This window comes from Rhinatrema bivittatum, chromosome 7 (assembly GCF_901001135.1).
Source record: "Rhinatrema bivittatum chromosome 7, aRhiBiv1.1, whole genome shotgun sequence".
NCBI classification, from domain to species: Eukaryota; Metazoa; Chordata; class Amphibia; order Gymnophiona; family Rhinatrematidae; genus Rhinatrema; species Rhinatrema bivittatum.
In genome coordinates, this window is record NC_042621.1 from 76,333,076 (window position 1) to 76,346,560 (window position 13,485).

At 40.2% G+C, this 13,485-nt stretch overlaps 1 protein-coding gene across 4 annotated transcripts in view; it reads right to left on the minus strand.

The window, feature by feature from the left end:
- Positions 1-13,485, minus strand: part of TOX3 (TOX high mobility group box family member 3) — a 286,153-nt gene that overhangs the window by 51,359 nt on the left and 221,309 nt on the right. For all 4 annotated transcript variants that reach the window (XM_029608537.1, XM_029608536.1, XM_029608538.1 and 1 more), the window contains one exon: positions 6,011-6,262. In XM_029608537.1, the coding sequence (XP_029464397.1) occupies positions 6,011-6,262 (252 nt within the window). The remainder of the gene's footprint in view (positions 1-6,010; positions 6,263-13,485) is intronic.

A 13,485-nucleotide genomic window follows, 5' to 3' on the forward strand; every position in this document is an offset into this window, starting at 1 on the left:
TTTTTCAGTATATTCTGCTTTGTCATTTCAGATTTATGGGATTGTTAACAAACAAGTGGATGTCAGCATTACAAGACCCTTTTCAAGAAGCAGCTAGGATGGCTTTTTTTTTTTTTTTTATAGAACAAGAAGCTGAGGGACAATGTATGTTCATCTTCATTGGAACTTTGTTTTCTTGAGCCTGGTTTTGACGGGGCTGGATGTCATCAGATGCACAACTCATGCTTGGTGTGTGTGATTATGTTACAAATTATATATTTTCAGCATCCAATATCTCTGGTTAAGTTTGCTCTTTAGTGGCCTACAGAGTATATTTCTGTATTGTATATTAGAATTTATCCTTGTCCACTATTGCATGAGGCGAAGACGCGTTCTAAGTGAATATTGAAAGTGCAAACATGAGAGGACTCACAGGTTTGAAGATTTACAGGTGGCAGTCAATGATCAAGCAAGGCAAGGATTGCAGACTCATGCAGCACAAAATTAGATTTTGTGTCTTGCAATGTTTGTTCTCGGGGATTGAGTGGAACATTTTGTCCTCGTGAAATTCTATGTAATCTTGGCCCCAACCATTTTAAAACACAGACCTTTCATTCATGTGATTTTTCGTTCACGTTTTCTGAACTCCTTCCTGGATGGGATTTATCAACAATACAATTGTTGGCGGTATATGAGAGGCCTATCTGTGTATCTGGGGAGGAAACAGCTGATATTGCCCTAGAAGAATTCAGTATGGCAGAGCAAGATGCACACAAAGGCAAGTAGTCATACAATAAAAGATTTTCATCTAACATATAAACAAATCTGTACAATACAGAGGAACTTTGGGAGTGTGTAAAGAGAGAAAGAGAGGAGGGGTAAGTGCATGTAGATGAATGTCTGGTAGTCTGAGGTGATCCCATTCTTTCACAAATTAGCTGTCCTTAAGTAGATAAAGGCCTGTAAATTCATCTCAGCAATTTCCATGATCTGCCTTTATCGTGGTCTTTGATGTGAAGCTATTTCCTTTGTTACTCACAGGACACCTTTTAGTATGTAGATATGAGGAAACAGAGATATGTTTGCAGTTTCAAGATGTACCAGCAGATGAGCCACAGGACGGAGACTGCCTATCTGTATACTGACAGCTGAGGATCAGAGCTTCCCAATTGTGTACTAATTACCAGAAGCAATAGTTAGGCCTAGTTAGATAAACTAGAGCTAAACTGTATTATGGATAAGCCAAAGAACCTTGCTGAACCCTACTGTATAATATACTGACAAAGTTATTACAGAAACTGTCAGTATATTACACAGTATATTACAAGCAGTCTTGTGCTTTCATTGGATGTTTTTGATTTGCAATAAATTCCTGCATATGAGCTTTTTTGATTTAGATTGAGTGGATTGAAGGGCCATAGATAATTAGTTGGAGAACTTATGAAACAATTCTCTAAAAATGAATATTACTGGAGTAAGATCTGCCGCATTATTAACCCCCATATCAGACTATATCAAACTATAGCTCTTGTTGGATATTTGCAGCATGTTGCATTTACCTGTTCTGAAGTCCCTTTCTGAGACGTTTCACGAGTATTTTCCTCATGTTTCTGACCATGTTATTATGGCATACAAAATATGCTGTTTCCTATTTTCTTCATTCAGATAACTTTTCCATTTTTTCAAGGATGTTCTTTTTGTAAGAATATTCCCTTTCACCTCACCATTTAACCATGCCAACATTTGTTTGGTCTTCCATCCACTGTTTTTAATGCATGGTCTGGGCTTCCAATATGGTATTTTTAAACAATGTCTAAGTTTGATGTAAACTCTTGACCTTTTCAGCTATTCCTTTCAGTTTTTTCTTAATCATTTCTCCTACTTTATCAAATGCTATAGCAGTAAATTTACTTAGCATCCTCCCTTCAGTTATCAAGTCTAATTTGATCATGTTATGATCATTATTGCCAGGTGGCCCTAAGACCATTATCTCTTTCACCAAATCATATGTTCCACTAAGTATTAGGTCTAAAATAGCTCCAGCCTTGTTGGTTCCTGTACCAACTGCTCCAGGATACAATTAAGCAGAGTTACTTACCTGTAACAGGTGTTCAGAGGACAGCAAGATGTTAATCCTCACATATGGGTGACATCATCAGACAGACTGGCTGAACCTACTGTCACGTTGGCCGTCCCTATCCAAACAATAGTGAGATGTGAATGTGTGGCAAGAACTCCACGTTGCAGCCTTGCAAATCTCCTCCATGGGAACTGCTCGCAAATGGGCCACAGATGCCGATATGACTGACAGAATGAGCCTTGACATGACCTCCAAGAATCAGTCCTGCCTGGGCATATCAGGAGATGCAGCAATCTGCTAGCCAACTGAATAGTGTCTGTTTGGTAACTGTAACGCCCAACCTATTCTTATCAAAAGAAAAAAAGTTGGGTGGATTGTCTATGGGCTTCTATCCATTCCAACAGAAGGCTAAGACTTGCTTGCAGTCCAAACTCTGCAGTGCTTGTTTGCCTTGGTATGAATGGGGCCTGGGAAAGAATGTTGGCAGGGCAATTGACTGGTTAAAATGGAAGTCCGCCACTACCTTAGGCAAGAACTTAGGATGGTCTTGCGAACACACCCTATCATGAAAAAAAGTGCAAGGTGGATAAATCACTAAAGCCTGGAGCTTGCTGGCTATGCGCTGAAGTAACCGCCAGCAAAAATATGACCTTCCAAGTCAGGTACTTCAGGTTATAGGTGTGCAGCGGCTCAAAAGGAGCTTTCATCAGTTGAACTAACAACACATTAAGTTCCTAGGAAACAGCGGGAGGCCTAAGGGGGGGGGGGGGGGGGGGGGGGGCTTCAGTTGAAGCAGACCCCGCATGAAATGTACAACTATAGGCTGTACAGAGATGGGCGTACCATCTACACCTTGGTGGTATGTGCCAATTGCATTGAGATGAACTCTAACAGAGCTGGTCTTTAAGCCAGCCTCTGACAGATAGAGAAGGTAGTCAAACAATTTTTGTGTGGGGCAGGAGAACTGATCTAGAGCATTCTGTTCACACCACACAGAAAACCTCCTCCACTTCAGTCCACAGGACTTTCTAGTGGAAGGTTTGAGAAGCTATGAGGACTCGAAACACATCTTCGTATAGATCCAGTGGCTGCATCATCAGCCTCTCACTGTCTACATTCCTCACTCAATTGTCCAAGAACTTTTTGCTATAGACAGTAAGCTATCGCAGTCTACTTGAAGTTCTATTGTTAAACCTGTTTTAGGTAGTCTTTTGCCATTCTAAGTTTGGAAAAAAGACTGCTTCATTGTCTTCTGCCTTTTGAAGCCCTACTACCAATTGCTTAGTTTCTGACCCAGGAACTGTGGTCTGTCCCTACACAAATTTTGAGTATACTGGCTCTACAGAGGTCGAGTCATTGCTCAAATCTCTTCATTCTCTCTATTCACTTGACGTTTGTCCCATTTCCATTGAGTTACAAATGATTTTCCTGAGTTTGGCACTTTTGAATCTCTCTCCACCCTTGGGCATCATGGCAAATTTTTTTTTTTTTTTTTTTTTTTTTTTTATAAACAAACAGTTGTGACCCAGTGTTGAAGAAATCTAACTTGCCCTCTAGTTACAGACCAACTTTAATCTTTACTACACTTTTAGAAAAATCAGTTTTGATGCAACTTACTCAATTTGCAGAGGACAATCATATTTTGCATTCTAATCAATATGTTTTCAGCTTTATCATAGCACTGAAAACATTATTGTTGGCTCTGATTATATTCTCTTAGTTTGATGAGGGTAATTCTTTCATCTTGATCTCCTTGGATATCTCAACTGCATTTGTGTAGATCATATTCTCTTAGATCAACTATAGTCATTGGGCATTGGAAGAACTGTGTTCTGGATTCAATCACATTTGATGGTATGTTGACTTCAAGTTAAAGTAGATCAATCTTTTTCTTCTTGGAAACCTCTTCATAAGGGGGTGCTGCAGGGTTCTGTGTTATCTTCCATGTTTAATTTGTATTTGCTGCCTTTGTGTCACATCATCTTGTCCTTTACAGAGGAATTAAAAATCTACGTTGTTATTGAGCTTACCATTCCCGTTAATCGGCCATTGGATGAGGTTTGTAACATAGTAGCAAACTGTATTTCTGCCATTAAATCATGGCTTAAGCAATATGGTTTGACACTCAATCTTGCTAAAACCGAGGCCTTATGGTTAAATAGACATTTGTCACAAGCTGATTGCCACTCATCGATGTGAAACAGATACCACCTGTATTCTCTCCTGTTATTCGTGATTTGGGTTTTTTTTTTTTTATTAGATTCTAACCTTGGGCTAAACCCATTAGTCAGCCTTTTTCAAGTTTTGGGTTCTCTGTCCCTTAAAATTTCTCCTACCCATTTCGGATTTTAGAGCAGTAGTGCAGACATTCATCCTGTCTACAGTTGACTACTGCAATTATTTATATGCAGGGCTGCCAAAATACATGATTGTGTTACTTCAACTATTACAAAATGATGCCACTTGGTTAATTATGTCCTGCCTTCTTAGGGAGTATATTTCTCCCCTGCTTCACCAACTTCATTGACTGTTGTCAAGTACAGGATTCAGTTAAAGTTAATGACTTTTGTTCACAAAGCTCTTAATTCTACAGGTTCAGCCTCTTTGTTTAACAAGGAGTGAGATATGTTTCCCCTAGGTCTCTAAGATATGCCCCAAGCCCTCTGGTTCAAGGTTGTGGGGTCTAGGGCAGTCCACGGAGAGAGCAGAAGCTGTCACCTCTGAAAAACAAATGTCATTTTCTTTTTTTTTTTTTTTTTTTGAGATACCCATGCTCAACAGAGAGTGAGAACCAGCCTTTCACCCTAGGAGCACCAGTCCTTTCCAATTCAACCTACTAGGATTGAGTCCCCAGCATGGGAATGCTTGCCGACCATCTGCTAGAAACAGCAAATACTGACAGGCTGGTGTCAGCATGGAAGCATATAAGGAGTGACATTAACCTGCTAGCTGGTCTAGTGTGGTCTGACTGGATGAAGAGGAAAGTATTATTTTACACGGGTAGAGTGACTATGCTGAAATACCATTTTACAAGATTTAGTAAGCAAAACATCCCCATAAAAAGGACTTTGGATATGGGGTCCAATAATAGTAATTAAAAAAAAAAAATTATATATATATTTTTTTTGCTTACCTTTAGTTGATGTCACACAAAAAATTGATCACAAAACATCATCCAACTTTTTAATACATTTTTTTGATTCAAGTTGCCCACCAGCTACATCTCCCCATGTCTGCTACCCTTTCCTTCCTGAAGAGCACAGTATGGCTATATGCTAGCAATGGATTCATTACACCATGTCTCTGCTCATGTATGTCACAGTGCCCAAGCTGCCTGATCTGATTCATACACCCTTAATACATATACATTTTTGGAATGAAATTAGGGTAGGAATATGGATCTCATTTCCAGGACATGAAAGGGAAGACACAGTGTGGTGCTGAAAAGTGGCCCCAATAAATTCACTCTCTTCAGCAAAACAACTTCTGCATTTTCACCACCTCACAGAACTCTCTACTTTGAAAGAAACTCATCTATAGATGATAGCAAGTATCTAAAATTTGGAGTGAAAATAGAAAACTGATATTTCGACATACAAAGTAATAAAAGTAGTAATATTAAAACCTAAAATGCGAAAATGTTGAAAAAATAATCAGTTCATCCTTCACATACAAATACTATAGGACCTTGACTTTTATGATAGTAATTTTCAAACAACTTGCACAGAAATAAAACCTGCATGTGCACTGTACACAGAATTTGTTTAACAGCGACCGTACGTGCATAAGTTTGCTTAAAATACTGGTGTAATTGTATAGGTTTTATGCGTAAATGGCTTTGAAATTCACTCCCTATAAGTACTGAAATGTATTAAGAAGATTTAACAAACAATTATATTTCTTTGCACTCTGTTTCAGATGTTATAAAAAGAAATAAGAATCTCTGCCTACCATGGTCACACCGTTACTGTGGATAACACCTTCCTGTTCTATAACATTTTGCGATATTGTAATGGAAGGAAGATCCAAGCTTTGTGGAGGAAACTGAGGTGTAAATTCGCTTCCTTGTGCTGGCAGCGGATCACCGAGGCCTTGAAAGGGCAACAGTACATCTGCCATTCCGAGGGTGGGATCAGATTCTGGAGGTGGCGTGATGGGTGGAATCTCAAATTCTTCGTCTCCTAGGCTTGGCGTATGGAATGTCTAGCAAGAGAGAAGAGAATAAAATGGGTCTTGGAATCAAATACATTTGTGTGAATAAAAACATCTAGGAGACGAGATGCGAAACAACATTAGTTAGCTTGCAGCTTCTCAAACATAGTTTGCGTTCATGTTGAAATCTGACTCCGCAAATTATTCTGATTAAAGATTTACGTTTAATTATTATATAGTTTTAATAGTGTATCAGTATTAATAGCTTTTTAATGCCTACTTAATTGGCAACATCTGTCTGTTAGTTTGAACATCAGCTACATTAGAGCTAGCTGTATAACACATTGTCCCTTTATTGACAAGAGCACAAACAGCTTACATTATCCTTATGCTTCATAAAATACTGACAATTCTACAGCACATAGAGTTCAACATAGCACTGAAAGCTATAGACTGTTTCCTGTGCTCTTAATAAAACATGAAATGTTATAATTCTCTTTCCAGTTTCATTTTCCATGTCTACCCATAAAATGTAATTGAGTTCTTTATACCAGCAGTTACTGTAAGGAAAATAAAATTTATAGTAGGAATGGGAGAGCTCATTGGGATTTTGGTAACATCTAGAAGTTTTTGAGAAAAAAACAAAACAAAACATTTTAGGCTCACCCAACAGTGTTGAGTTTAGAAAACATTAACAAGAATGTGATTTTAAGTGGTATATGTGAAAAAGCAATGAAAGTAATGCATGCACAACTGCAGCCACTATATGGTTGAACTATACATAGCTTCTGGAATGAGGTAGGACACACAGGCAATGGCCCTACCAACTTTCACTTCAGAACTTCACTTTTGGCTATTTGTAGCCAGAAGAGCTGATGCCAAGATCACATTTTTTTTTTAAATTAATTTGAGCTACGCAGGTGCCTTCGTTCTTGTGCTGATCTCATGAGATCAGAGGCACCAGTGTCGTTCAGACTTAGAGATGTGTGGTGGGTGCCAACATCAGCTGTTTCTATGAGGGCTGAGAAAGAGTGAAGAGCTGGAGGAAAGCAGAAAGGTTTGAGGCATTGGCTTTCTGGGTGGGAAGGAAGGCGGGAGTCGGGGGAGGGAGTTGCTGGAGTGGGGAGGGGAGAGTTGGAGGCAGGCTAACTGGAGGAGGGATTTGGAAGCAGGCTGTAAGAGGGTGCTGGAGGTAGGCTGCAGAGAGTACAGGAAGGAAGCAGCAGGCTGGGGGGAGGGGGGGGTTATAGGCAAGAATCAGGCTGGAAAGGGGGATGGAGGTGGTGGAGTCAGGCAGGCTTACTGGGGTAGTTGAAGACAAACAGGCTGGATGACTGGCTTGCCGAGGGGAGCAGAGACAGGCAAGTTGGCTGGCATGCTTTAGCAGTGGGCTAACAGGGGTAGAGGGAATGGATAATTACGGACAGGTTTGCTTTGGAGGAGGGTCAAATGGCTGCTTGTAATGGCAGGTTGGTTGGTTAGGGGAGGAATGGCTGACTAGGATGTCAGGCTTACAAGCTAGTGGGGATGGGAGGAAGCTGGCTGTGTGAGAGAGGGCATGCAAGATTAGGTGTTGAGAGAGAGAGAGAGAGAGGCTAGAGAGAGAGAGCAGGACAAGAGTAGGGGTAGGAACACCTACCTCTTCTATGGCCCGCCCTCCCCCCCCAAAATCCAGATTTATCCATGATACCAGTCTCTGTCCCCCAAATCTAGGAACTTGTCTCCCACCCTCCAACCTCCTCTTCTCCTATCGTAGATTCTCTGTTCTCCCCAACAATCATCTGCACTTCTACACTCTCACCCCTCTTCTTTTCCACTCTCCTAGTACGCTTCCCTCTCCTGGTCCTCTCATCCTGTCTCTTTCCCCATCCCTAGTCCTCTGGTAGGGGCAGGCGGGGAGCAAGAGTGAAAGAGAAAGTAGAGCAGGGGAGGAGAAAAAGATAGGGGTTTTGGGAGATACTGGTGCTGGGCAGAAGGCACAAAATAGCACAAGGATTTGGGGGTGGGGGGTGTTCTGTTGGGGCTGCCAAGCTCTCATCATGAACTACAAGTGTGGATGGAGGCTGGAGGTAGGCAGTTTTGTTTGTTGTGTTTTCCCAATTGGAGGTGTATTGGTGTTCTAAAACCTGGCATAACATTGACAGGTTTTGGAACACCAATAGCTATTTGAATCAGGAGTTAGTGCTACTATGGCAAGGCAAATTTGCTATATATGTGCTGTATTTTTTTTCCAGGATTTTGTATTATTTCACAATGTGCCTGGTAGTGAACGGAATGTGTGTTGCTGTTACTGAAATGACACTAGAATAAGATTTTATTTTTTTGTTATAAAGAATAAAATCACAGAATATTTAGATATATATGGTTTAATAGGATACAGACAGCATGGATTTACCCAAGGGAACCCTTGCCTCACAAATCTCCTACATTTTTTGAAAAGATTAATAAAAATGTGGACATAGGTGAACAGTAGATGCAGTGTATTTGGATTTTCAGAAGGCGTTCGACAAAGTCCCTCATGAAAGGCTTTAAGAACACTAAAAAGTCATGGGATAGGTAGTGATGTCCTTCTGTAGATTGCAAATTGGTTAAAAAGTCAGGAAACAGAGTAGGGTTAAATGGTCAGTTTTCACAATGAAAAAAGGTAAACAGTGTAGTGACACAGGGAATCTGTACTTGGACTGGTGCTTTTTAATATATTTATAAATGATCTGGAAAGGGATACGATGAGTGAGGTGATCAAATTTGAAGAGGACACAAATTTATGCAGAGAAGAGGACCTTGTAAGACTGGAAGATTGGGCTTCCAAATGGCAGGTGAAATTTAATGTGGATAAGTGCAAGGTGTTGCATATAGGGAAAAATAATGCATGACATAGTTACATGATGTTTGGTTCTATCTTAGGAGCTACCACATAAGAAAGAGATCTAAGTATCATAAATACATTGAAATTGTCATTTCAGTGTGCTGTGATGGTCAAAAAAGCAAACAGAATGTTAGGTATTATTAGGAAGGGAATGGCATATAAAACGGTGGATGTCATAATGGCTCTGTCTAACTCAATGGTTAGACTGCACCTTGAATACTGTGTGCAATTCTGCTCATTGCATCCTAAAAAGATATTAGTTGCACTGGAGAAAGTGCAATGAAAGGAGACCAAAATGATACGGGCATAGAACGGCTGCCCTATGAGGAAAGGCTAGAGAGAAAGGACTTGAACAGGTTAATGTAAATTGGTTATTTACTCTCTCAGATAATAAAAGGATCAGGGAGCGTTCCATGAAGTTAGCAAGTAGCTCCTTTAAAAGAAACCAAAGAAAATTTGTTTTCACTCAGTGCATATATGAGTTCTAAACTTCATAGTAGTCAGAGGATGCAGTTACAGCAGTTAGTGTAACTGGGTTTAAAATAGGTTTGGATAAGTTCCTAGAGGAAAAATCCATAAACTGCTATTAATCTATAAGGAATAATAGCTTGAGATCTATTTAATGTTTGGGTATTTGCCAGGTTCTTGTGGCCTGGTTTTTGCCTCTGTTGGAAACAGGATGCTGGGCTTGATGGACCCTTGGGCTGACCCAGTATGGCATGTTCTTAAGCCAGAGGTTACTGGGTATAATTGCAATCTCTCAAATTTACTACTATTGCTCTTCTTAATACTTGTATTAAACCTGTATGGTGTAATATATTTAGGCAACATAGTAAGGTCAGTTTGAAATTCTCTTTAATCAGACTAATAGTGTCCAAAATATTAGAACAGTTTCGGTTATCTTTAGGCCATTTTTTCTTAGTTGTTGATTACATCTCTTGGTCCCTTTATGATAGTCTCTCTCTCCATATACAGTATAAAATAGTCACTTCGTACTAACACGTCTATTAATAATGCTGTTTTGTAATTTCCTCCTTTACAGCTCTCAACTGTTTTTCGAGCATCAAGTATTTGATATGGGAATGAATCATATTCTAAGATTTTCACAAAAATGTATGTGAGAAAGAATGACTAAACGTAAAATAAGAAATAGGCAGAGGAAACTAAGGGCAGAGCTGGGAACAGAGCTTGACTGATTTGTTGCGACTAATCCCCCGCCAACCAAAAAGTCATTCTGCCGCCCCTGGAACTATAAGCACCATCCCTGGACTTTCTAGCATTGATCACTGCATTTTGTTTTGTTATATTTCCAGTAAACATTCATGCTTCCTAATGCAAAAGCCTAGCACTGGATCTACTATGGAACGGTTTGGACATCAGAGACAAGTTATGTATCATATGTATCTAGTTAAAAACCCCAGCTTCTTTTCTCTGTTCCAAGTTATATTACTACCTTGTTTTATTGTAACTGCAACCCTTAACTTTCATGTGTATATTGTTACTATTACTACTACCTTTTTAATTTTTGTTATTTATTGTTATTTATGACCTCATGTTACCTCTTCACTTGTTAATTGTAAACAGACATGATGCGATACTCATCGCGAATGCCGGTATGGAAAAACTTTAAATAAATAAATAAATAAATAAAGTTCAGCAGAAAATGAAAATTAATGTATTTTCTTAACATCAAAATGTTTTGTTTTTGATTTGGGGTTTTTGCAAAACAAAGTTTGCGTGGCTTCTAAATTTGGCAATAGAAGGTTATTTTTGGCTAAATTATACCACGGCAATGATGGGTAAAATGGCCTTCCATTGTGTCATGGGGAGATAGGAGACTTGTTTCGATAGCAAATTGTTTGTGAAGTAAAAATATAATCAAGCTGCCTCAAGGAACACCTTAACAGCTACCTGCTAATTTTAGAAATCTTTTACCTACCCTCAATGCTAATTTTTCCTACTTGAAAAGTTAAATTTTCTTTAAGCCTTTTGTAACTTGCAGCAATTTCTAGGTGTTTCAGGTTTATCAGTAGAAAATCTTTACTTAAAATTAAGGCAACATGCATTTGGATTATTCCCAAAGTGGGAAACCATGTACCACTTCTTTCCAAGGCAAAAGAAATTATTTCAGAAGCGCTAGTAAGTTACTGTCAATTGTTAAAGAAAATAAAACTAATTTAATTTAAAAAGAAAATGCAAGTATACGAAATTAAATTTCGGCATTCTCTCAAGATCCTCTGTTTAGAATTACCTAGCGTTTGTGTGTTGGTCACTTTCTTTCATGTTAAAAACAGCCACTTTCTGGGGTGTCTGGGGAGCAACTGTTGATGGATTTGGCGGCCTTCAGGTGCTCTCACCATTTTGCAATGAAAATTGGACCATGGGAATGAATATTCACGAAGAAATGGAAGTTTAAAAATGTTATGCATTTGGCATTTTCCACAGGTCCAAGCAGAAACAAGCAGACACAAAAGGCTGATTACATGCATGATGGGCTGACAGGTCATAAGCCTTAAACGTTTCCCTCCACAGAGGTTCTGGTAGATTGTTCCAGGCTATTGCACCAGCTATTGCAAACATTTTCTCCCATGACACTGCTAACCTAAATTTGTTGCACAGAGGGAATGTCCAGAGAACATGCCAGATATTTGGATCTTTAAGGCTGCTATGCTCACAAAGATTTTAGAATTATTAATATAAGTGAAACCACAGAGAAAGACCTAGTCTTTCAAACTTTTTCTTCCAATGTCATGAAGATCTTTACCTCTTTGTGGCTTTAGAAATTTTGGGACGGGTCAGCCCTATGGGTTAGGCCATACTAGCATGCACTGTAATTTAGCAGATTTGCATTTGAGGCTGCTATCCAACAGAGCTTTGGTATGCCATGGAGGCGAGCATTGGTAGGAATGGAAGATGGTGGTCACCATTGTGACAGACTTTGCTGTCTAAGAGCAAAGCTGAATTATTGTTTCTTTGTAAACTTCCTTCAAGCACCTGAGAGCTTCCAAGGGTACACATGGTACCTGGGTAAGGTCAACTGGGGTGATGGGTGAGGGAATACTACTAGCCCACAAAAAACAAAGTTCATCTATTATGATTTCCTTTTTGGACATTGAATTTGACTCGGAAGAAATAGTTTCCAGATTGCCTGTGGGCAAGTTGTATAAGTTGTGAGGCTTGCTGTTGCGGGCCTCGCAGGCAAAGACGTTAATACTTGCATGGCTTATAGCCTCCCATCGGCAGTCTCAATTTTGCATACAGGGTCATTCCCATGGGGAGGGCATTCCTAAGAAATCTAGCCACTGCAACTGCTGGTGTTCAAGGCCTCACCACTTCATTCGTATTTCTAAGTCTATGAAAGAGAAAATGGTAACATGGGTGACCTTTCTACATTTGAATGGTATCTTCTTTTGGTAGAAATCCCCAGTGTCAAATTGCTATCTGAACATTCACACTAATGCCTTTGGAGGCTGGGGGTTTGGGGCATATTATCAGGGATTGTGGTCTGTCACTCCTTGGCCCCCGGCCTAGATAGATATGGGCCTAACAAAAAATATAACATTTTTTTAATTATTCCCTATCCTTGTCGCCTTATATGGAGCAATAGGTTCCGAGACAAAAGAATAGTATTTTGGTGCAATAATCAGGCGTTGTCAGTCATCAAAAGGCAGTCTGCATGTTGTCCCTGAGTAATCAAGTTATTAAGGGAAATAGTCCTGCAGTGTTTAAAGCCTAATGTGACTATGTGGGCTAGACATGTCCCAGGAGTGAATAATGGTATAGCGGATTATCTTTCCCATGCTAAATGGGATTCGTTTCAACAGCTGGTCCCAGAGGCAGATGAAGATAGAATTCCAGTCCCAGATCAGCTGTGGGAGACTGGAGTTTGACCAGGGAACTTCTGAAGGGATCGGTGGCTCCTGCCACAGCCTGTCTATTTTAGGGGACATAATCGAGTTTAATGATCTTGAGAAGATTGAGGTGGGTTTCGGGCACCGTCTCTGACAGCTATATCATCAATTTAGTCTCCTGGGCAAAGGACACAGGGATGTCGAGTGGTAGGGATGTGCAGAGGGATGCCATACGTTGCATTCGGGATTCGTATTAGTCGGGGGGCAGATACGTTGCATTCAGCAAGGGCCCCCCCCCCCGATACGTACATGCGTTAATTCAATTTTAGCTGGGAAACGAATACGAATTAAGTACAACCCCCCCCCACCCTCCTGACCCCCCCCAAGACTTACCAAAACTCCCTGGTGGTCCGGGAGCCATCTCCCGCACTCACACCCTCGGCTACCGGTATTCAAAATGGCACTGATAGCCTTTGACCTACTATGTCAGAGGGGCTACCGGTGCCATTGGTCAGCCCCTGTCACATGGTAGGAGCACAAGATGGCGCCGGCCATCC